Source organism: Phyllostomus hastatus, unplaced genomic scaffold (assembly GCF_019186645.2).
Source record: "Phyllostomus hastatus isolate PE091 unplaced genomic scaffold, TTU_PhHast_1.1 phas_contig_34, whole genome shotgun sequence".
Classification (NCBI taxonomy): Eukaryota; Metazoa; Chordata; class Mammalia; order Chiroptera; family Phyllostomidae; genus Phyllostomus; species Phyllostomus hastatus.
This window is the reverse complement of record NW_025333857.1, coordinates 14,106,028-14,131,916: the sequence shown is the minus strand read 5'-3', so window position 1 is coordinate 14,131,916 and position 25,889 is coordinate 14,106,028. Positions and strand designations below refer to the sequence as shown.

General features: G+C 38.3%; 1 protein-coding gene and 1 pseudogene across 2 annotated transcripts in view; both read left to right on the top strand.

Annotated features, from left to right (window-relative positions):
• CNTLN (centlein) overlaps positions 1-25,889 on the top strand; it is a 294,809-nt gene that overhangs the window by 179,269 nt on the left and 89,651 nt on the right. For both annotated transcript variants that reach the window (XM_045840845.1, XM_045840844.1), the window contains exons 14-15: positions 12,050-12,141; positions 21,125-21,663. In XM_045840845.1, coding sequence (XP_045696801.1) covers positions 12,050-12,141; positions 21,125-21,663 — 631 coding nt within the window. The remainder of the gene's footprint in view (positions 1-12,049; positions 12,142-21,124; positions 21,664-25,889) is intronic.
• On the top strand, positions 18,292-18,658 carry LOC123820132 (annotated as a pseudogene).

Here is a 25,889-nt window from a genome sequence, read left to right as displayed (position 1 = left end):
ACATGAAAGAGTTATGGGAAGAGCAGTTAACAAAAGGACTTCATAGGAGGTGAGGCAAGTGACTGAAAAATTGTTGAGTATGATGAGAATTCAGGAGAGCCTCTACTACATGGAGTAGAAATATGGTTAGGGGACCCCATCATGATTTCTAAGGCTCGGTGGTTTATTTCCATGGTGCCACAGGGTCCAGTTGGTGGCTATAATGGCCTTTGGTTGATGGCTGTCCCCATGTTTTGGGATGAATACCCCAAGGGCATTCCCTTCCTTTTCATATGTGAAAAGGAAAATGGGAACCTGGTATTTGGGATGCCCAAGGGTAGGTACATTTGCTTTAAAGGCTGTGTTGTCCTTTTATTCCTGTAAAATTGGGTTGGGGTTGTTGTTCTTCAGTAAAACATGCAGAGGTTTGGCCATAAGAGAGAGATTTGGGATTCAATTTCAGCAATAACTAACTAAGCCAAAAAAAAACCTTGCAGTTGATGCTTAGTTTTGGATTTGGGGAACCTCAAGACACCATGAAGCCTATCTGGATCTAGGTGCAGCCCTGGTTCTGATATCAGATGCTCTAAATATCAAAGTTGGGTTTGGACAAACTACATTTTCTCCAAGGGCACCTGATGTCTCTTAAAGGCTAAAAGCTTTAGCAGGTGGATGCTTCTGTGAGGAGATTTGGAAAGAAGAGCAAAGAGAAAAGTCATTCACATATTGAAACAAAGTAGAACCCCTATGGAACTTCATGTCATCCAGATCAGCCTTTGGGATTTGGGAGGAATAAGAAGGGCTCTCAGTAGAACTCTGAGGTATTACTGTCCAGATGAATTGTTTCTTTTCCCAAGTGAAGGCCAATAGATTTTGGCTAGCTTTATCAATTGGGATACTAAACAATGCACTGCGTACCTCAGTCACGATGAAGAATTTACTTTCAGTTGGGATGGATGTTAGCAGTGGATGAGGGTTAGGAGCAATAGGATGCCAAAGGATATCAATGTTGTTTATCGCTTGGAGGACCTGGATAAACCTACACTCTTGGCCCTTGGGTTTTCTCACAGGTAAAAGAGGAGTACAACAGGAACTAGTGCAAGGGATAATGAAACCTGAGTTTTGTGGTTTTCAGTTATAAGCTTTATACTTTGGAGGGCTACTTTACTTGTAGGGTATTGATTGATTCTAGAAAAAGGTTTTAAGGTATCTAATCTTGATAAGAGGTGCACCGTGGACGCTACTACTATCAGTTGAAGATTTTACCCATAAAGAGCGATGGCAGCCAAACTAATAGGGGCAAATGACCAGTGCTCCCAGATTCAGCTATAGTACTGTCAGAAACAGAGAATATAAAAGTTGTCCAAGGGTCATTTAATTCATCCAATTGTATAATTTGATGCTACTATCAAATTCTAGAATTATTTCCCTCTTTTGGAAGAAAAAAATTCTAACATGATACTTTTATAACAAATCTTGGCCTAATAAATTAATAGGGGTGGAGGAACTAAGGAGAAAATAGTGAGGATCTCTCAAGGAATAGATAGGTTCAAAGACAAAAACTTACTAGAGGTTTATTAGAGAACCCCACTGTTTGAACTGCTTTAGTACTTTAAGGCAAGAACTGCTTCATAGCAGTAGGGTTGACCACTGAGAAAGTAGCTTCTGTGTCAATAGAGACAGATGAATTCACACTCTGGAGAGAGGTTTCTCCGAGTTGAATAAGAGGAGTATTGGGAGGAAACCCCTGTATTCCTTGGAGTCCTGTCTTTGGAAGTTAGGACACTAGAAGGACTGGTAAGAAGGCTGAGGGTGTCTGAAGTGCTTAAATTTGTGACAGTCTCTTTTCTGGTGTCCTGGCTCATTGCAATAATAGCAGAAACTAAGAAGCTTTTGGTTTTGTGTAGTTACCTTCATTTGCCAGAGTTGAAAATTAAGAAACTTGAGTGGTCTTTCTTTTAGTGCCTTATCTAGAGTGTGAGCAAGCTGATTTGCCAAATATAAATTTAGAGTGGACATAGTTTCCCATTTCATCCTGCTCCTTTTAACTATTGGGTTGGCCAAAAAGTCCATTTAGGTTTTTTCCGTAACACACATTTTTCATTTTAACTAATAACTTTATTTATTTGGATATTTTGAGTATGTCAGCTATCCCCCATGAGATATAACATTGATTGTTCTCAATTAATGTCTCAATTTGATTGCTGTCATCTTCAACTGACCTACCTGAATGTGGAGCATTGTCCAGTGAGAAATCTCCAGCACGAAACTTTACAAACCACTTTTGACACATTCAGTCAGTCACAGCACCTTCTCCACACAGTGCACAAATCTTATTTTCTGCATTTCAGTTGCATTTTTACCTTTCTTGAAAAAGTAAAGCATAATATGCTGAAAATGTTGTATTTTCTTCCATCTTCAATATTAAAATGGCTACACAAAAATTCACCAATTTTGATAATTTTTTTTCAATAGCCAAGTGTTGGAAGCAGCCTAAGTGCCTATCAGCAAATGAGTGGATCAAAAACTATGGTACATTTACACAATGGAATTCTACGCAGCAGAGAGAAAGAAGGAGCTCCTACCCTTTGCAACAGCATGGATGGAACTGGAGAGCATTATGCTAAGTGAGATAAGCCAGGCTGTGAGGGACAAATACCATATGATCTCACCTTTAACTGGAACATAATCAACAAAGGAAAAAAGCAAACAAAATATAACCAGAGTCATTGAAATTAAGAACAATCTAACAATAGGCAGTAGAGAGAGGGAAGGGGACAGTGGGAAGAAGGGTTTTCAGGCACTACTACAAAGGACACATGGACAAAACCGAGGGGGAGGGTGGAAGCAAGGGAGAGAGGTGGGTTTGGAGGGGGTGGGGGGAGGATTGGGAAGAAAATACAGACAACTGTAATTGAACAACAATAAAATAACTTTAAAAAATGCATGCTGTTATGACAGCTGTCACAATACAGTCTAACAAAATTGTTTTGAATGAAGTTAAAGACAACTAAGCCCTACTAGAATCATCTTACAGATAAAAAACAAAAACAAATGAACTTTTTGGCCAACCCAATAAAAGAAAAAGTCTTGGTTCAGCCTGTTAATAAACATACAGTTAAAAGCTACCTGAGTAGAATCAACATCTGAAAGAAGACCAGAATTTTCTTGGAAAACAATCTGAAGTCAATTTAATACTCATGAACAGGTTTATCAGACTTTTGTGAACAAGTCTGAATTTTATTCCAATCAGCAGGCTTTGGAAAAGCCTTAGGAATTACCCGATGATGGCAGTTAGCGATTTCTTTTGCCTGATCATATAACAAGTCAGTGAGATAGTCTCTGGGTAGTAATTCTAGAGACCTTCCAGTGTTTTTTGAATTAACAGTTTTCATCCAATGCTGAACCTGGACTTCATGGACAAGCCTGTGAACTAGCTAATATAAGTCTGAGAAACTAAGTTAATAAGTTTGAATGACTATATTAAATTTCTCAGCAGAACTGTGGGGATCCTCATTTACTTTGAGGAAATCTTTGCATATTGATCACAGTTCAGGCTTATTTCAGTATTCCAAGATACTGGGGCTTTAACTTTTTCATCCTCAGAAGGACTTCATTTTAAAGGGACCAAAGGTGGAGCCTTACAGAAAGAAGCTGAGGGAGAGGAACAGTGGTGCAGGAAGAGAGGAACATGAGACTTCAAAATCTTTTTAGTTTTTCTTTAATCATTAGTTTACCTCAGTTAATCTTAAAATTTTATTTTTCAAAGAAGCAATATTAGACTCCTGGTGACATTTAATATTAGACTCCAGGTAACATTAGGAGGCCTCAAAATACTGGTCAAAATAGGTATTCCATTGAGTTTTGCAAATTATATAGCTATGATTGTCCAATTTGACTTTAAGAAAAGTAAGTTTGGTGATTTCAGAAGTTCCCCATAATGGTGATTGTTATTCTAAATTACTTTTGGTCACATTGGTCTATTTAGTTATAAATTCACATGAGGATGGGCCACCTTTTTAAAACATAAAATTGGTTGAGGGCCCTGTGTGTTGGGTGGGGTGGTGCACCCTCAAAATGTTTAGATAATTGGAATCCTGGTTTTCAGAGGACTTTTCTCTAGAGTAAAGGCCCAAATAGCCTGCAGGCTAAACACAAGCACTATTCCAGTGGGAATAGCTTGATTCCAAAGGAATCAGCCAGAAGCTGAATAATACAATTTCAATGGAATACCATAGTTCAGGTCCAAAAGGAGTCAGACCTAAGCTGAACAGCAATGTTCTAGGCCTAAGTACTAACCCAGTACTTACAAACAAGGCCTTAAACCAGAAAAGGAGGAAGCCTTACATTAGGTATCAAATGGAGCTGGAAGAGTTTTGAAACTCAAAGAGAGTGGAAGATTGGATCCAGGAGAAAGAGGGTTGGTAAGGTAGCAGAAATGGTTTCTTGCTTATTGTTTCTGCAGATCAGCTGGGGCAGATGTGCTTCAGGCTATAGTTCTGTTGCTTGACTTGGACATCTCAGCTTCAGACTTCATACTGAATTGATAGTGCTCTACATATCTCAGTCTCAGGCAAGGCTGAAGAGGGCAGTGACTACCAGGGCATGTTCTTTACAAAGTGTTGGAAACTTGCAAGGGGAGAGCAGAAACTGACTTAATTTATAGGCTTATCCTGGGTGCATTCTCATTTATACCCACATTCCTTTGGTCAAAGCAACTCATTTGGTCAAGCTCAACATCAATGAAACAGGATCTATACTGGTCCCATGAAGGTAGAGGAGGAGGGAGTAAGCATTTGCTGAATAACAATCTAGCATAATGTAATATAAAAGTATAAAGCAATGAAAAAAGTATGCTGTGGCAGTTATATATGTTACAATATGTGGCTTTCTAGATGGTCTGACTTAATCCAGGAATAAAGTATCTAATGTAGAAAAAATGGGTTGCGCGTTTCAGATTTCCCTTAATAAATATTACATGAAAAGAAACCACTGGGACTTTCATAGAAGTTGAGTAGCATAAAAATTGAGCTTAGCATTTCTGGCAAACAGCTCAAGTTTACTTACCATTAAAGAAAGATTGCACGTGGATGCATACCAAAAAGACATGATAAAAAAAATCAGGCCTTGAAATATTCAAAACTTTGAAAATCTCATCTAAGACTTTCACTCCTAGATGAATAAGGGAGACATTCAGGTTTTTTCAAATACAGCCAAATTCTTTTTTTTTTAATTTATTTTATTTTTTTTAGAGAGGGAAGGGAGGGAGAAAGAGAGAGAGAGAAACATCAATGTGTGGTTGCTGGGGGTCATGGCCTGCAACCCAGGCATGTACCCTGACTGGGAATCGAACCTGCAACACTTTGGTTCACAGCCCGTGCTCAATCCACTGAGCTACGCCAGCCAGGGCGAAATACAGCCAAATTCTTTAAAAACAAATAAAACGGTCAAAATATTATTTAATTCTTAGAATAATTAATCTTAAGTAATTCTTTATGTCCATAATTTAATTATATAGTCATTAATGTATTGAGGGTATATTTAAGTACCTACAAATTTAGAGAGAATAAATAAGTTTCTAAACCTATGCAACACATTTTATAAAGAAGGAAAGGTCAGAATGCAGTTTTGCTTCACACCACTTATACTTGCTATCTGATCTAGCACAAGACCATTCTTTCTGGTCCTCTTCTTGGATGTCAATGAGTAGACATCTCAATCTCATATTGTTTTCTTTTTTAGTGACTTCCTACAGATACAGGATAAAGCACTGTAATACAGCTCTTGCCTACCTCTTTAGCCTTATCTTTCATATTTTTAGCCTTGTTTTTCTATCTTAAGATGGAAGAATCAACAAGATAAACCCCATGTGTGCTTTACCATTGAACACTTCTGAACCATTATGCATAGTACTCCGTTTCTTTCCTTGTCAGTTCTTTTGGAAAAGACTTCCTTATCTTCTGGAAAAGGCTTTAATGACTAGATTAGAATATGATCTCCTATTTGAAGTCTTTGTAGAGGAGGAAAAAATAATTTTCCCTCTACTCTTCTAAATTTGTAACTGGCTCCCCTGTAGCAAAAGGAAAATTCACAAGATTAAAAAAAAAAAAGTATATTAGCATATATATGGCATATAGATACAGGAGGTCTATCCAAGAAAAGTCCAGCTATTGTTAATGTAATGAGAATGGTTTGTGCAACATTGATGTAACTTGGCCGCCAAGGAGAGTGGAGTGGAATGCCCATGCATAAACAATGACGACTTCACTGTACTTGTCAGTGAGTGTAGTAGACACTGTTGAGTGAGCATATGTACTGTGTGGCCATTACATTAAAAATTACTGAGTGAGTAGAGCAACGAATGTACATCAAATTTTGTGTTAAATTGAACATTCTTCCACAAAAACTAATTGGATGATTCAGAAGGCCATAGCTATGGACAGCTGGTGACTGGCAGCTTTACCATAACCATGCATTCACTCATGCATCATGTCTTGTGCAGAGTATTTGGCAAAACATCAAATCACCAAGATGACCCAACTGCCCCACAGCCCAGATTTGGTGCCCTGAGACTTCTGGCTTTTCCCAAAACTAAAATCACCATTGAAAAGGAAGAGATTTCAGACTATCTATAAGATTCAGGAAAATATAATGGGGCTCATGATGGCAATTGGGAGAACTCTGTGAGGTCACAAGGTGCCTCCTTTGAAGAGGACTGAGGTGTCATTTTCCTAACTACAGTGTTGCTTGTATCTTGTATTTTCTTCAATAAATGCCTCTATTTTTCTAGAGCAAAAATGCTTCTTTTTTTAGAAACTTATTTTATTTTTTTTACATTAAAAGTGTGTAATATTTAGACACACTTTTTTTCCTTGTTGTTCAAGTACAGTTGTCTGTACTTTTCCTCCACCACTCCCACTCTGCCCCACCCATCCCCACCTCCCACCCTCCATCCTACTCGCTTTGGCTTTGCCCACATGTCCTTTGTACATGTTCCTTGATGACCCTTTTCTGTTTTCCCCATTATCCCCTCCCCTTCTCCCCTCCCCTCTGGTTACTGTCAGTTCCTTCTTTTCCCTCCCTCTCTCCCTCCCTCCTTTCCTTCCTTCCTTCCTTTCTTTTTCTTCTTTCTTTATTTTACTTCTTTTAAATTTTAATTGTTGTTCCAGTACAGTTTTCTGTCTTTTACTTCCCTTCCAGCCCACCTCCCCAGTGCTCCCCACCTCTCTCCCGTTTTTCATATTACCTTCTGGATAGACCTCATATATGGAAGGTACTCACTTGGGGTAATAAATAACCCAAGGCAGTGGCTTAGAATTGGGAATTAAATTCCATCTTCAGATGAAACAAAAAATGAAGGGATGAGGAGAGAAAGCTAGTGGGAAGTTGACTAGGAAAAAATAGGCTTATAAAGAGTAAGGTTTATTATGTGATGTTAAATCAGTACCTTCTTCATTGATGAGTTTCTGGTGTTTTAGGTATCCACTTCCTGGTATGAGCTGGAGATACCCTTACAAATGGGGTTTTACTTCATAAATGTAAATTACCCTTACAGAAGGTGAATTTCTGTTTTCCAAGCTTCCCCTTTGTCTGCTGTTTCTAAAAATCATCTGCTGAAATTAATTCTTATGCCAGAGAGGCATAGTTTGGGGTGGCATAGTCTGTCTGTTGTCCTACACCTTTATTCACTTTTTCTTTAATGCCCTCAAAGTATTCTATATATGTCACACATATAAAATGTATTCTAATATAAAATGTGTGTAATGTTTTGGTCGCTGCTGTTATGCTTAAGGTCATGCTTTCTTTGAGTTGCTCTAAAAATATATATATCTATAAATATTAACTAGTGAAATAGAAAATTAAACACCGGACTTTTAAGATTAAGAAATAGTGCCCTGGCTGATATAGCTCAGTGGATTGAGTGCAGGCACCGAACGAAAGTGTCAGCAGTTTGATTTCCAGTCAGGGCTTGTGCCTGGGTTGCAGGCCAAGTCCCCACTTGGGGGCACACAAGAGGCAACCACACATTAATGTTTCTCTCCTTCCCTTCCTCTCTCTCTGAATATAAATAAAAATAAAAAATCTTAAAAAAATTAAGATATGTATTTAAAGATCAAAAGGATTAATATTAGGAGCATAAGATAATATTGAAATCAATTGAAACAAAAATAAATTAATTTTTTATGATTTGAAATATACATGAAACTAGAAACACAAATAAAAATGTTAAACTTCTGGCCAAGATGGAGGTATAGGTAGATAGATACCCTTTACCTCCTCACACAACCAAAAGAAAGACAACAAATTTAAAAACAAACAATAACCAGAACTGCCAGGAAATTGAACTGTATGGAAGTTCGACAACCAAGGAGTTAAAGAAGAAATATTCATCCAGACCAGTAGGAGGGGCAGAGTCGGACAGCCAGGTGGAGAGCATCCATGCTCTCTCCCAGCATCTTGTATTCACCAACACAGAAGCCCTCCAAAGTCAATCGTTTAGGAGTATTTATGGAGGCTTCATTACATGCTAGATTAAATTGTTGGCCATTGGTGACTGAACTAAATTTTTAGCCCCCTTCCCTTTCCCTGGATGTGGCTGAAAATTCCAAAACTCCACTCATATGGTTGGTTTCTAGGATAACCAGCCCCCATTCTAAAGAAATCAAGGCTGTTGGCATGTCAGTGGGAAGGATTTACCCCCAGTCTGTTGGGCTGTGAGGAGGGGCTCAATTGCAGTGGAGGAAGAGCTGCAGTGCTGAGGCCAACCTGACAGAGCAGGACTCACTTCACTGGGGCTCTGGTGCCCAGTGATTTTGCCCCTTGAGTGTGTCACTCATGGGGGTGCTTGGATAGTGCTGTGGTGTGGTCTGAAGCTGATCACTGGGTGCACTGGCCCTGAGGCCTTGTAGGAGGTGCAGATAAAGGTCAGCTGCCTCCTGTGCCCTGCCTGTGGCTACCCAGCATGAGCTACAGAGCTACCTGCAGATGGTTGCTGTTTGTGCTAGGCTTGGAGATACCCAGAAAAGGCGAAGCTGTGAACTGAGGCGGCTGCCACTACTGCCAGGCCTGGGGCCACTTAGAAAGAGGTATGGGATATGACAAGGCCAAATACTACTTGTTTGGAGCTTGTGAACCTTTCAGAAATTTCAGGAAAGTCCACAGCATGAGCCAAGGTAGGCTATTTATATGTAAAAGCCACTGGAAACAGCCTAGGTGGGCACAAAAGTTGTGTGTGCGTGGGGGGATATGTGGAAATCTCAGGTTATCATTAGGGTGGGGCAAACAGTGTGAGCCTGGTTGATGGCGACTCAGATGTAGTGCCCCTTGTCCAACTCTGTGGGGAGGGCTCAGCAAAGGAACAGTGGCCTCTGCCAGCACTTCTGTCTAGGAGGAAGCCACCCCTCCAACTGATGCCCCAAAGCTGGACAACTCAGTTCCTCACAATATGTCCCTGGTGCCTTTCAAGCTTCTGTCCCACACTGGAGCTCAGAGCAAGTGAGTCCCCATAATTCTGTGTAGGAGTCCTTTAAGGGAATGCCTGGACTTAAGCAATTCTTCCTCCCACTCAGCTATAATCTCTGCTAGTTTTCACAGCCAGAAGTTATAGGAACTTCTTTTCCTGGCACTGGAACACTGGACTGGGGGCTTCTAATGGGGCTGTGACCCCTAGCTCCTCAGGAGAACCTCTGCAGCTGAGATATCCCTCCTGATTTTTAACCACCACATGTGGGTGAGGGACCAGTACATTCTGAGTCTTTTCTCCTTCTACTAGTCTTGATGTCATTTCTTCTTTATTTCCTTAATTATAGGACTTGTGTTCAGGCAGATTTCAGGCAGTTCTGAGTGATAGTTGTTCTGTAGTTTGGTGGTAATTTTGATGTGGGAGGATGTCAGTACCACATTTACCACTATCTTGATCAGATCAGTTTAGATTAATTTTTAATGTAATCCAAAATAATTAAGAGAAAAGGAAAACCATAGAAGCTAGAATAAAATAAATTTAAACTATGAATAAGCAAAGTTAAAAGTTAAGAAAAAATAGTAGAGAGAGATGAAACTCTGAGAAAGAATATGTCAGAATGAACTTTTATAGTAATGAAAATGAAAGGAAAGCTAATATAATCAAATTTTAAAAATAAATCTCCAGCCATGGCCAGTGCAGCTCAGTTGAATGTCGTCCTGCAAACCTAAAGATCACACGGTTTGATTCCAAGTCAGAGCACAGGCTAAGGTTGTGGACTCCATCCCCAGTTGGAACACTTCCAGCAGGCAACTGAGTCGATGTTTCTCTCTCACATCGATGTTTCTCTCCCTCTCTTTCTCCCTCCTTTTTCCTCTCTCTAAAATAAAAATAAAATAAATAAAAATAAATAAATCTCCAGTAAGGTGACTTCCACCATAGAAAAAAATAGAAGTGTGTATTTCTAACTACGCTTCTTTGTTCATTTTTCAAATACCAAAATGCTTGACAGGGAAAAGAATCAAGGGCAGAGTTGATTTCTTTCTTTTCATTCATGCCTGGACCTATCTACTTAATCATTCTTTATAAAATCCACAACTATGGGAAATAAACTTTTTAGCACACAACCACAAGCAAGCATGGTCAACCAGACCACCAGTGGGCCTTGTACATACCCCAGGAGCACAAAGCAGCAGCCAAATTTATTTTTAAATCAGTCTTCAGCCTTTATTTTAATGGAGTTATTTAGTTATTGTTAGCTCTCTGCATTCTTATGTTCTTCGTATTTTTGAGAGTAAATATCACACCTAGAACTATAGCAGATATTTAAATGATTAGAACAGATGAATTGTATTTGCATATTATTTTTATATTGTTGAAAGGGTACTGTAAATGAATTCAGCACCACTGTGTTAAGGGACTAGAAATGAAACTTGGGAACCAATATATTATTATCAAGGTAAAGGTACATATTCCCCAGGTGGCAAATTCTACCTATTCTGGCTTTTATTATCCTTAGGATAGTGTTCTATTTATTTCATGAGTACAGAAGTTTTAATTGGATATGTCATGTTTTGAAGACAAAAGAAATGCCTAATTCACTCTAACAAACTTGTTAGTCACTGTTTATACCAAGAGGATTTCTACTCTACAGAGAATAATACTGTTTTTTTCCTTTGTTGATAAATCAAAGTTTTACACTGACCTACAGCAGCCAAGCATACTTTGAAGCAAAAACATTTCACTCTAACACAGATATGTGTACTTTTAGATTTATATATTCTCTTTTTGCCCCCTTTTTATTCTTTGAGAAATAATATATCCCAAAAATAATTCCATAAGAAAACAGTAGTTAAATTTGTCACAGTAATTTATCTGATAACAAAAATATTATTTATAGGTTTTAATGTATTTCAACTGAAGTTTTATGATTTTTTAAAAGTTAATATGTTGCTTGTATATTTTTGCTTGGTTGAGAAGCTTTCAAAGTCAAATTCCTGGTGAGTATAGGAATGATTTCTAGAAATAATTTTATTCATTACGAGAGTTTTTATTTGTTATAAAGTCACTGTTTTTCTGGAAATGTGAGTTTTATGGTTTACTCTGCCCAATTCATGATCTTTTACATGAAAAGAAGAGGGGGGCGTGATAGGGAATGTTACAGTTTCAGTCCACCCTAATTCTGTTACTGTTTGCTTTGTTCAGCATCACTCTGATCCTCCTGGCAGGGAGGAAGATCCAGAGAACAAAACTAGTAGTGACCTGTGTGGATAAAAAAAAAAAAAGCAATGAATTCTGCTTTTAAGGCAAAGGGGGCATAGTCTACAAAAGATTGAAAATAGGAATAAAAGTACAGCATTGTTAACCTGCAGATCTGTTGTACCTTTGAAGATCTTACACTGCAAAAAAAAATGTGACTCTATGAAGATACATAATTATGTGACCGAAAATCTTAAAAAAGTCAACATTTATTTATTGGCCAAATACTTGACAATAAAATAGACTAGATTATTTACCATTGGGAAACCATAGAACCCCTTTCCTTAAAATGAAAGGACAGCATTTTAGCAGTATATGAGGTACCAAAATATATTATTTATTCTCCACCAGAACAACTCTTCAGCTGTGGTGAAGATGATGGGGTCAAGAAGAGTACTCCAGAGAAGAATGGGAAAGAAATGTTGGAGCAAACATTACAGAAGGTAGTCTAATCTTTAAGATATTGAGCTGAGCAAGTTAAATCTGAATTTTAACATAAAGGATTGTATTTTAAAATGAGGGTGCATGAACTTAAACCTTGTGTGAATCCTTAATTTAAATTCATAATTCAAAATTATTGGCTTGCCAAAATGAGGTAAAAAAATCAATGTTAGTGAAATAAATGGGGAAATACTTGTGTTTCTGTTGACATAGGTTAAAAATATTTTCAAAGATGAAATGAGAATGACAGCAATAGAAATTATAAAAATTTGTAGTATATGTTAATTAGTTATAACAACAGTTTCACTTTAAAATTGGACATATGAGACTCTGTTACACTTTAGCAAGCATATGAATTTATAGTATTTAAATTAAAAAATATGAGACAGCTTTGGCTTCAGCTAAATATGTTTATAATTATAATTTTAAACTTGAAAATATAATGACTCATCTCATTTTGGATGAAAGTTTGTACCCATATGATTTAGTATAGTTACCCCTGTTTTAATAAAAAACATCCATGTAAATAAAACCCTGTAGTTACTTTAGATCATGCCTATCATTAATAGTAAAATGTTTTTTAAAAATCTTAATATTTGTATTTATAATTTTATACTTAATTTACATTGATGTGTATAAATACATTGTTACCAAGTTAAATTCAACCAATTCAAGTTGGTTGAGCAGTTTTTTAAATTATTACAAAGAAAATGTTCTTTAAATAGATTTTTCTTATAACTGACTATTATTTGGCTACATAATACTTAGATAAAGCTGAAATTGTACAAATATGTAAACTAAAATATAAATCTGGCTACTTAACATTCCCCACATCTATGAACTAACTTGTAGGAAATGTAGTGATTTACAGCAGATGATAGGATTTCTTCTACTTCTAACACTTGCCACATGGTCCTGCAACAAAGGCTGTCTGTCATTCCATCATTACTGAGTGACCATTATCAGGTTAACAAAATAATAGAGAACAAATGCTCACATTAATTTCTCTTAAGGTAACATGAGTAATTGAAATAATGTATACACTGCCAGCTAAAATGTCATACACTTTATTCTAGCTTGCCTTCTTTGTTTCAAAGCGATATTTTTGTTTGCCAGATTTTATATAATTTTTATCTCTATGGATATGTAATTCTAGCCTACTACTTACTGCTTTGGGGTAGAAACTCTGAAGAAATTCACGATTTCATTCCAGCTGCCATAAATGACTATTACTGCAGTAGATTCAGAAATCCATTTAAATCCTAAAAAGCCAACAGGAATTATTTTCATTGGACTATATTTCAAATTAACATACTAATTTGACACTTTTTATATTAACTGAATGTTAATTGTATGACCCATGATTTAACCCCTTTCAGTCGAGTTACCTGTTTTAAGTGGATGTATATTGTGGGGATCTTCCCAGAATGCGCCACCCTCGAGCTGAAACCATTTTAAGCCCAACAAACTCAGGAATAGGGTTGTTTTGTTTGTTTGTTTGTCTTTGTTTTTCTTTTACCTCTACTTTTTCTTCTTAAAGACCTTCAGATAGAAAATGCTGCTTCAGGAAGGGAACCTTAGCATAATCACCTGGTAGCCCATTCACTTTAGCACATGTGAATTAAGTGTGGTAGACAGGAGGGATCTATGGAAACAGATCCCATTACTAACTTTCCCTCTGTCCCGTTGTTTCTTAGTTGCCCAGCAAGAATTTCTTTGCTGCTATCTCAGTTACCTGTGAATTGCCTTTTTCCCCTTTGAAATCCGAGATTTCTTCCCTCCTTTCTCCTTTGTCCAAAATGACATATATACCTCATTTTGCCTCACTGTCTTTGCAATTTTCATGCTTATGCAAAGTCCCCATGCATGCATATTAAAATTTGATTTTCTCCTGTAAAGCTGTGTCTGTTAATTTGATTATTAGCCCAGCTAGAAGCACTTAGAAGGTGGGAGGAAAATTACTTTTATGCCCCCAAAATCTATATGAAACTTATTCAGAATGGGTTTAAAGATTGTAACAACATGAAAACAATATTTGTGCATGGTAGAAATGAAATCTATAAGTAAGTGATTTTAAACTAATATATTAACATTAAACACTGTTATGGAATGAATCGTGTGCCCCCACACTCTTATGTCAAAGTCCTGATTCCTAATGTCTCAGGATATGACTGAATTAGGAGATGGGGGTCTTTATGAGTTAAGTCAAAAGGAAGTTATTGGGATTTAAACTGTCCGGTCTAGGTACCCCTAGAAAAGCATATACCACACACACTTCACAAATCACATGTTTTGTTTGATTTGAAAGGAGCTCTCTTTTTGTTAAATTTAAAACATTTCCAGTACTGGAGGAAAAGTATGGACTTAAATTGATTTACAGCATGCAGAACAATGCCTTTAACAAATCCCTGGACTCCCATTCTCAAAATATATATTCAAGTTTTCCTTTCTATTTTTGGAGATTTAAAATCAGTTGAACAACAGTTTTTGAGAGTGTGCCTTGAGTAACACTTTAATGTGTTCTACGGACTTTCCTCTTCAAAGTCTTTGGAAGTAGCTTCTCTGTTTTGTTAGTTGTCCTCCATTTTAAACATAAATGCAAATAAATTTGGCCAGCTCTTATGATTAAACATTGATTTACATTAGGGAGTTAACATACTTTAAACATAACACACTTTAACACACATTTTTCCATTGATACATAAAATTTTCATGAGTTGTGCCCAGACTTAAACGGATTTTAATGAAAAGAAAAAAATATGTTGCCAATATCCAAAATTGCAATCCTAAATTTAAGATGTTTATTTGTTACTTTTTTTGGTAACAAAAAATGTTACCAAATGTTATATTTTAATCAAAGCTACAAAGTTGATTTAATAGCTAGTTCAACAATATTTAATACAAGTAATTATATTTCAGCTCAAGTAATTTCATTAAATAACTGTTAGGAAGAATAATAGAGATGATAATGGTGATGATGATGATAAATTGTAGAATGTACTGTCTGCTGTAAATTGTAGTATATTACTATATGTAATACTTATAACCTGCTTGATGAATGTTACTATTTCCATTTCACAGATGAAAAAACTAAAGGTAGAATAGTTTAAATATTTTACCAGATAAAGCAACCACAGGTGGAAGTGATACCCAAACTGGACTCAAAATTAAATTTCCAATAGACCACACTACTATTTATTATTTTTATACTACTGTAATCAAGCAGATAGGGGACCATTCACATAGTGCCTTGGTGTGTGACCCAGCAAATAATGCTAGAGGAAACAGGTTTTTATTTACAGTATTCCAACCTTGGGGGTGCTGAGGCTCAGAGCCCTGTTCTACAAGACCTAGCACTTCCCTTGCTCCCCAAAAGGGTATAAGCCAAAAGCTACCAAATTTCTCCATATCCTTATTTGTACTAATGCTGGCTGTGCACACAGTCTCACAGCAACTCTCTCCTTCAGAATCAGAGGGTATGTTCTTGTCATCCTCCATGTAATAGTTCAGGGAAGCATGTGCCATGTTACACTGGACCATGATGAAGTCTAGGAAAGGTACAAGTCCAGAGAGAGTATGTCCCAAGTCCCAAGGGTTTATTTATTTTTTTAAAGATTTTATTTATTTATTTTTAGAGAGAAGGGAAGGGAGGGAGAAGAGAGGGACAGAGACATCAATGTGTGGTTGCCCCTCGAGCACCCCATACCGGGGACCTGGCCTGCAACCCAGGCATGTGCCCTCACTGAGAATTGAACTGGTGGCCCTTTGGTTCACAGGCTTGTGCTCAGTCCGCTGAGCTACACCAGCTGGGGCCCAAGTCCTAAGAGTTTAGATCGAGTCTGAGTCTGTGAGGCAACAGGCCAGAGTCTTGTAAGGCAGGGTCCTTGATGGCTTCTGGGTCAGCTCAAGTGGGCATGATCAGAGCAGCAGTGTGTTTCCTTCCTTACTTCACCAGGCCCTATCACGGGATCCTGACTATAAACTACACAGGGGCTTGCTTACTTCTCCCTTCTCACTGCAGACCAGCTGCACTACAAATTGCCTAACTGCTACATCATGGCTCTCCTTCTTCACTACTGGCAACATGGCTCTCTCCAAACCACATGGCAGCTCCCTCACGGCTGCCTGCCCTTAGTTTTAAATGCTGACCCAGGGCTTCCTACATGATGTCCCATGTAGCTCTTCCCACAGTGAGCTACATTTGCCAATTTCCCTGTAATGTTCTACCTTGTCTTGGCCACTGTATTTCATCAGGGCAAGCATGACTCAGTGATGCAGGGGTCTCCACTGGCTACCTCATGAGTCAGGATACAGTCTGAAAGTCATGTATATACCTTTTGCCCTGATGTTACAGAGCACAACAAGGGGGAGCCTTGGGACGATATACTATTACTGAAAGAAGCCCCCAGGTCCGTTATGTCCGCTGTCTATAGGAAAGATGTCTCTCAATGCCAGAGATTTGTGAAAAGGAAAGGAAATGTTTATTTAATGCTATACAAACTTCAAGTAGTGACCTAATGTCTTCATCAAAAATCCTAAAGTCCCTTCAAACACCCACAAACAGACACAGTCCTTCCTTCCCCCTTTGCCCAGTCCGTATCTCAGTAAAGGAAATAGAAGTCCATGGCTCAGGCAGTCCTCTGGTTATTCCCAGTCAGTACTCCGTCTTGACTGGGAGACCTCCCTGGGTTCCTGGCACCCTCAGCTGTGTCGCCAGGATCTCTGTTAAAACCGGGTGGTGGTTCCCCTTCCTAAAGCTGCGGGGGTCCCCACTCTGGCAAAGGCATGTGGTCCTTTCCCAGGGCCACGGGAGTCCCCACTCAGCCAAAACCGCGTGCTTCTCCCCTCAATGGCTGCCATGTCTGGGTTTAAATCCCTGATGCCAATCTTCCTCTGCAGCCCCATTTCTGACTCCTCCTACACTTGGCCACACTTGCCCTCAATCTGCTGTCTTTTCCAGCTTTTCTGGTCGCCGTCGTGGGTCTGGGCAGGTGTGACCCCATTTCATGGAGCCAATCTTCTCCGAGCTCCCACACTGGCACTGTAACTCGGGGGACCTTCCCCCCAGTCACATCTGTCGGGGGAGGTCCCTTTCCATCCCCCTGGCCTAGAGCATGGCCATAGCTATTTAGCATATATAAGCAACCAGCCAAAGGCTATAGGTATGTTAAATGACCATGCCATGGATTAGCTGCAAAGCTGCCCTGCTTGTTCTTGCTCTGTGTGCCTCTTCCCCCAACTCACACCTGTGGGGGAAGGGGTGAAGACATCTTAAAATCTCCTGGACACCTTGAGTTCTGGACCCCATTTCAATGCCCATTTGGGGTTCCCCCTCTTGGCTACACCCTGTAACACTGAGGCAGTAACACAGTTACTAACACTGTTAGCTATTAGCTAGCTACCAGTTCGCCATAGACATGCAAAGTATCTTAATTCTATCATCCACCTCTCCCACCCGCAAAACTGTGGTTTGTGAGGAATATTCTGTGATACCCTTCCTCCTCCTGCCCCCATGCTCTACACCTCATTTCACTACCACTGTCAAAGTCAGGATTTTTAAAAAGGCATGATTATTTGCACAAAAGACATTTAAAAATATGTAGTCTACCTTACATCACCCTGAAATCTAACATGATAAAATACCTTTAAGTGTTTTTATGACAAGTATACTGTTTTAGGCAGTGACTGAAGACCATTGGAACTGAAAAGGTTGTAAAAAGTGATATTCCTTATTTGTTTGTAGTATTTTTTACTAAGTGGAGAATAAAATTTGGAGATCAAGTGATTGGAAAGAGGTAAAAAAGTTTCAGCCAGAGTTCATGTATTTTTGAACACTGTATTTTTTGTCACATTGTCCAGCTCTTCAACATGTATTTGCATTGAGAGGGGACAAGAGATTTTTTTTTGTCTTGAAATATACAGAGATTGTCTACAGTAGCCTGGTAAAAACTTTTTCATATACTTCTACTTAAGGTCAAGAGTAAGCCCTATAAAGACATAGGTCCAATAGTAGGTGAATATAACATACTAGGGAAAAATGTGATTAAAATTTACTGAGATTCTTTATATTGTATTAGGAAATATTCATGTTCTAGGACAGGATAACTAATCAGTAAATGACTGAGAATTAAATGAAGGGTGTTGAAGCTACCCCTTCTCTGGGGTCATGATGGGCAGTAAGATGGCGTCTGCTAGCCGGGTCGTTCAGGTAGTCAAGCCACATACTCCATTAATAAGGCTCCCTAACAGAAGAGACCATCCTAAACCCAATGTATCATAAGTTCTGAGATCAGCAGGACTACCATCTCACTCTTCTTCAATTTCACAGCATTTTAAGGGAAGTAAATCACCAGATTGGCTGATGCATCAGGGTCCACCAGACACTTTAGAAATAATAGAAACATTACCTCAGAAATATAGAAGGAAACCTATATCTCAAGAAGAAATGGAATTTATCCAGCGTGGAGGTCCAGAATAATCACTGATAGTGGCTGTTGTTCGTCATCACACAAAAGGATAGTCTTTACAATAAAGGACTTCCAACGTGACAAATGAGAAATTGTACATTTTGGTTTGAATCTTGGTTTGAATCCCAGTTTAATAAATATTCTGTAAACAAAAAACTATATAGAAAATTCAGATGGACACTTATAACATCTCATAATTTATGTATCTTGGTCAGCTCCTCCATAAGCTTATATAATTGTTTATGTACTTTATAAAGTACACATTTAAAATATTAGCCTATTATTTTACTCTTGATTATTAAGTATTACTAGTGTTAAACTATTAAAAGCACACGATGTCTAGTAAATTATCATAGATTTCCCATAATTTCACTTTTCCTTCAGTTTCTGTTTAGATATGAATTTATCAGGCAGAATTGCTGCTTTTTGGAAGTGATTTTCCTGAAATTGGATGAGTGTCAGTGAAATAATGGCTCCATTATTTATTGTTAATTCTCTTAAAATTTTTTTCATTCACAAAGTTACTGGAGTATAACTGGCTTAATAAGCACATCCTACTCTGAAAGATAAAAATATAGCCAAAGTAAAACCAGTGACTTTGTGCTAGTAAGACAGGGGAGTTAACACAAAAGATTATTTGTCACCTATTTTTAGAAAAAAAGTCAGTATAAAATCAGAGATCAACATGAATACAGTATAAGTATAAATGTTTGACCAAAAATGGCAATTTCTTATGTTTTTAGGGGTATTAAGAAAGTGTTGTTCTTTGGTTCATTTTGCTTTTAATTGTAATAATGTATGCAAATCCTGGTAACCATTAATTTTCTCAAACTTAATGTCTGAAGGCTTCATAAAATCAACCTAAATACTTACCTTAAGGTAATTTATGAAACTTTAAAAAGGTCTTCCTGTGCCAAGAGTATATATTATTGTGAAAGTAAAGTCTCGTAAAGTGAAATAAATTTTCTCCCATACCTTTAAAAAAAATAAATTGAAAATAAATAAATGAAGGGTGTTGAACTCACAAGAAGGAAAGGGGTCACAGAAGGATAGGTAAATCAGAGATGACTTAAACTCATGTTTAGGAAACTTCACCATCATAAGTGAAGCCCAGTAAACTGGAAAGTTTTAAGAATATGCATAAGTTTTATCTTGTGTATTTTTGAAATACTATTTTAGATCATTAGTTGTTAGTACATCAAAAATATTTTCTCCTTTGAAGAATTTTGTTTTGAAAGTAAATATCAGTTTATATTGTTTTTCAACATTTTACATTTCTTGCTAACTCAGTGTTTTCTTGACTCTAGTTCTATGTTTATTTTCCATAAACAGGATGGGGCAAAAGTAGGTTTACAGTTGTTCGTATGGAAAATAATACAATAAGTAAGAAATAATAATACAAGAATAAACTGTTTCACTCATTCACAACTGTAAACCTACTTTTGCCCTACTATGTATACCTGGGTAACTCTTCCTCTCCTGTATGGCTTGCATAATAGTAGGAGGGGCACAAAATCCTGGTTTGAATCCCAGTTTAAACCAGTAAATACTTACCTCTTTGTGTTACTTAACTTTTCGGAGTCTCATTTCCTCTTCTGGGAAGACAATTATTGGCTCTTACTTATCTCACATGTTTTTGAGATGATCAGAAAGAGGTCATGGCTATAAAATTCTTTTGTAAATGGTAAAATTTACTTTCCAAACAATAGTGATTATTTTTCAAGATTTAAACTGAAATCTTTTCAGTGAAACTCATAGCTTAGAATTAGTTGCTATTTCTTTTTTTCCCAGACTTACAGCACTTAAATTTTATCCTTTATCAGAATGATGAATGTCAGTGTCTTTCCAAATAGTTTTTGAAATTTTTAAGGTCAGGCTGTTACCATTTTTGTATCCTTCAATAAACATTGTTTATTGAAGTAAATGAAAAATTTCATATGCAACCTTGAAATAATTATAATTTAAATGTGTTAGACTCTTTTTTTGTAAAATGTTCCTTTATTGTGTAAACTAAGGATCCCATGACTACTACTAAAATTATATTTTTTAAATTTAGAAATAAGTATTCTTCATAAATTATTTTTTTATTTCAGCCATCAGTTTTTCATATAACTATTAAGTATTGAAAAAAATTATATTTTATTAATGAAGTTCCTGTGTACCTATTTTGTATAAATTGGTTTTCTCTGAAAAAAATTTTATTCACAATGAGTAGACTGTATAGCCAAAGCATTTAGAATCTCAGAAAAATCCACTAACTTTATTAACATACCTACTTCTCTGTCACTTTGTATAGAATTTTAACTTCTTTTACCATCTGTCCTTTATTTCACAGATATATTATCACATTTTAGAATGTATTTATCTGTACTACCTGAGAATTATTTAGAAATTAAATACTTTAGGTTTATATTGTCCCTGTGCTTAATGTAATTTTATTTATTTAAGAAATGGTAATAAAATACAATGGGTTATGGTTTGGGACTTGTAAAAGAATAAGCAAAACTCTTCTGTTTAGGTCATTGAATTGGAAAATCGTCTAAAATCTTTTGAGAAAAGGTCAAGAAAATTACAAGAAGGGAATAAAAAATTAACAAAAGAAAATGATTTCCTGAAATCGCTCTTAAAACAGCAGCAAGAAAATGCAGAGGCCAGAGAAGAAGAGCTAGAACAGCTACAAAAGGGAAGTAAAGATGTAGAAAAACACAAAGCTGGTCTTCAAGAAAAAATCAGTGAGCTGGAGAGAGAAGTCACTTCCCTAAGGAGACAAGTGGCAGAAACTAATAGGTTGAAAAATGAAAATGAAGAGGTGATGAATTCAGTGGAGAAGTTGCAGCATTCAGCAGACAAAGCTAAATCTGAGATGGCCACCACACAAGTGAGATCTGGACAATATGATTGTAAAACAACCACTACCAAGGTTAAATTTAAAACTGCCAAGAAAAAGCGCTCTGTGGGTCGTTACCACACTATTCTCAATCACTCCGTCAAGGTTATGAGCAATGTGTTTGAGAACCTCGACAAGGACAAGGACTGGGAGGATGTGAGTGAAAGCAGGTAAGGCTTTCATTAACTTGGCTCTGTGGTGGGGACACTGTGCATATGTAAAGCACAAGCAAATGGAGATTGAATTTCAACTACTGTCGATTTGGTATTCAGAAAAAATACTGTCAGATCCTTTGAAATATCTTGGGAGGTCTTGTTCTGAGCTTATTGACTGAAATTTGCATGCAAAATTAGCCACAACTGCATGAGTATTTGAATAGGTGCCAGGAAACCCAAAAGAAGGCAATGCTTGATTTCTTCCAGTGATGCTATTTTCATGCAGTCATGAGGCTTGAAATTGACAGTTTGGCAGGTTGATTTAATTTGCTGGCCCTTTGCATATTCACCACTGACAGCTAAGGATTCCCAGGCAAGCCTACTAAGTCGGTTTAGTTATCTTGTGACATGCCAACCTGGGAGGAGAAACATTTTTCCCCCTTAATTTAGTTAGATAAATTTTGAATGACCCATTTCAGCTTGTTACCAGATGTCTACAAGCTGTTTAACATCCTTTAAATTAAGAACCATCTTCACTAATTATTTCATGTATGTATTATGCAGTCATTGTACTAACTTTAATTGAATGGTGGTTAAAATTTAGTTCTTTAAAGTTATAGCTCTGCAGATTCCTAGTCTTAAGTTAAATAACCCCTGGTGAGTAGTAACAGGAGAATAATAAAAATCTATAATACTTCTTGCCCTTATCCCTGGCTATACATTCATATATGCTCTTGAAGCACCTCAGCAACCACAAAGGCAAGTGGATAATTGAACAACTTTTTAGACTTAAATAGGAGGAAAGTTTAATGTGGCCAGAATTGCTAAAACAAATTGAACAACCTTCCATAATTCTGTCTTGTTTTATAATGGCTTATATTTCCTTTATTTTCCTAAATATTTTTTAAAGTCCCAAATAGTCGTCTGTTTTAGATTTAGGATTGTGGGTGCACAAAAAAATTAACTTTTTTCCTACTTAGAAAGTTCTTGCATCTGGGCTAATCTTCCAATTAATAGAGGCAGACACACAGGAGAAAATGTCCAAGACTTACTACTCTGATGTACATGCCAGGCATATCATAAGATATGAGACCTAAACTGCATTGAGCAGTTGAGGCTTAACATGCTATTCTGGACAAAGAAGTGGGGCAGGGGTCTGGGATTCCAAAGGAAGTAGGTAATTAACAGGTAGGAGAAAGAGCAAACGCATAGTCAACAAGTTCTTGCTGGACCATCCAGAAATAGTGGGACACAGAAGGAAACAGACTGTTGGATTTCTCCCTGTCCATCAGATATGTGCTTATTCATGTGTGCTAAGGTGAATACGCTCAGGTTCCCTTCCTGAAGCATGTTTTTCTCTCTGAATTCCTTTCGGCACAAAAAGGTGAGGGTCACAAGTTCCTTCTGAGTCTTTTGTTTTTTTTATAACCAGCTTAAAATCAATGTCACAAAAGTCACACTTTGGGGTGACAAAACTTTGGTCCCTTCAGGATATCTCTGGATAGTTTTCTTAAGCATAGATATAGAATTGAAACTTATCTTAAAATGTGGTTCTCATACTTGTGTGCATATTAGAATCACTTAAGGATCTTATAAAAATTCCAAAGCTCAAGCCACACCCTGGTGCAATTCTATCTTAACTTCTGGAGTGAGGTACAAGCTTCAGTAATTTTTTGAAGCTTTCTAGCTAATTCCAATATGCAGGCAAGTTTGGGAACCACTGTCATAAATGATCATTGGGTCAAACCCCTTATCATCAGGCAGGTAAAAAATTCACAAATTTATGAAGGTGAGGAAGGACAAAGTCTGCATTTTCATTCTTTGTTAACTCGTGTAGTAAGGTTTCTTTCCCCTGTTCTTAAAAGCAATTAGAAATAAAATACTAGTTAGCTTAAAACCCACTAAGCCCTTATTGATATCTTCAAGGAAATTCTAGTTTCAGCTACTATTCAGCCAGTTGGACCTACCTCATTCTTCATAATACAGTGGTCTACTTTACTCATGTGTGAGCATGTATGTATGAATAAATATATGAAAGTTAAGTAATATAATTTTGATTTTATCATATTAGGATATGTGCGGAAGGTCACATATCACATACTATCTCTTAAAACAGGGTTGTTATTTAAGTTATTTGGCAGTGAAATTCAGTTTTACACTGTGAGGATTAAATGTTGCATTTCTTGCCTGACAGGATATTCTCAGGAATCACTCAGCTGCAAAGAATTTTTCAACAATTAGAAATCCCACAGTGGAGCCTAAGGACTTCAGAACATTCTGTTTCCCTTAGTTTTTCATAACCTGAAATATAAGTGTTGTGGAAAATCCACCCACACTCGGGAGATAATGAAGCACAAACTTTATTATGCGTGCGGGGCTCAAGGGGGGTTAATTCTCAAATCCTGAGCCAAAAAGGCTGGGTTAGGGGTCCTTTTTATATACCAGTTACACAGGCAGAAAGGGAGGGGGAACCAGCTGCTGAAAGCAAGCATTCAGAAGCAGGGGCATAGTGACCTTCAGATATCGTTACTTAGCAACCCCGCTAGCCAGCTCCTTACCTAAAAATAACTTTTACTCAGCTTTTGTCCCGACAAAACTTGCAAGTGTTACAGAGAGCAGTTTCTTTTCCTGCCACATTCCCCCCTTTGATGCTATAAGGTGTTTTATCCCTTTTAGCATCACTAATACCTGGCTATAAGTCTGAGGTCCTTGGGAGGGTTACAACTGCTGATACTGGTGTTGGTACCACTGCAGGGCTAGCACTGTGGCGGCTGCCCTATGAGTCACTGTAGCCCTAGGTGTGGGACTAAGGTCCGGAGGATGCAGGGTCCTATATGCCTGACACCTCCGGGTCTGGTACTTCATGGTCCTGGATGTTACTCCAGTCTGGTATACCTTCCCTCCCCAAGTGCAGAGGGATTGCTGTGACTGAACACAACCCGATGGCATGTCAGTGGAGGAGCTGAAAGCTGACTCTGGGAGATAGTAAGAGACCACTTTACCTCTGAGCACAATCCTATGCCTGGGGGTATTACATTTGCAGGCTGGGGCTGAGACAGGGGCCACATTTGTTAATCAAAGCATACAATAAACCCAAATACAGAGATTAAACAGAGACAAACTATTTCTAGGGTGACCCATTTTGCAGGGATTCCATTCCTCAGGGGCCACAGTCACTAGTCCAATTGTCAATGCTCCTGCAAAGGTGCCAATTAAAGTCAGGTGCCCTGCGGAACAACAGTCTATTCCTTGGCGTCTTTTTTACTGGTTGGCGTCCTCCAGCGTCTTAGCGTGGGTTTTTGGCACAGGCCTAGTCCTCGGGTTTTCGGGATCTACTGCTGTCTTGGCCCGGCTGTAGTAAATCCAAGGGGTGACTCCTGCAGCAGTAAGTTTGTCCAGGGCAGTCCAGTTTTCTGGTCTGTATACTTGGCGACTTTCCTGCCCTTAACCATATAGCTGCTTCCATCCATGTAGTGGGTGACATCAACATCAGGTTGGGCCAGGGACTGGTCCTGGGGGGCTGGTCCTGGATGTCTGGCCGGCTGGCGTGGACCTCTTCGGTTACTCTAAGACAGTCTTGGTCCAGCTCTCTAAGTTCTGCCGGTAAGTAGGTAGCTGGATTGACTTGTTTCATGGTCTTAACATGCACCCTCAGGTTTCCTTGGAGGATGCCCTGGTATTGAGTCAGTCTGGGGTTCGACAGCCACTTATGCCCCTTGCAAGAGGGTTATGGCAGCAGTGACTGCCCCCAGATGAGGTGGCCAGCCAGTGGCATCATGGTCCAACTGCTTAGACAGGTGAGCCACCGGGTGTTGCCATGGTCCGACAGGCTGGGTCAGGACCCAAGGGCTACCTTGTCTCTCTTGTGGGTATACAGATTAAAAGGCTGCCCCGGCTTTGACAGTCCAAGGGCAGGAACATTACTGAGGCACCTCTTAATATTTTGGAAGGCTTTTTCTTAATGTCCGGACCCTTCAAAGCCTGGTAGTAGGGCCCAGTTCCACAGCCGCAGGGTGCAGGCTGGCTTTCCCTTAGGAAAACGAGCATTTTCCTCAGAAATCAGACAAGGTTCTGAAGGGCATTGGCAACTCTGCCATTTTCTGTTCTCACCCCTGATCACACTGTGAGTACTTCCGGCAAGCCTGGTTGCTGAGCTCTGCACCTGGCGACATTGCCAGAGTGCCGGGGGAGCTTGCAGGCCACTGGGGCAGGCGAACCCGATGGAGCACTGTGCACCATGA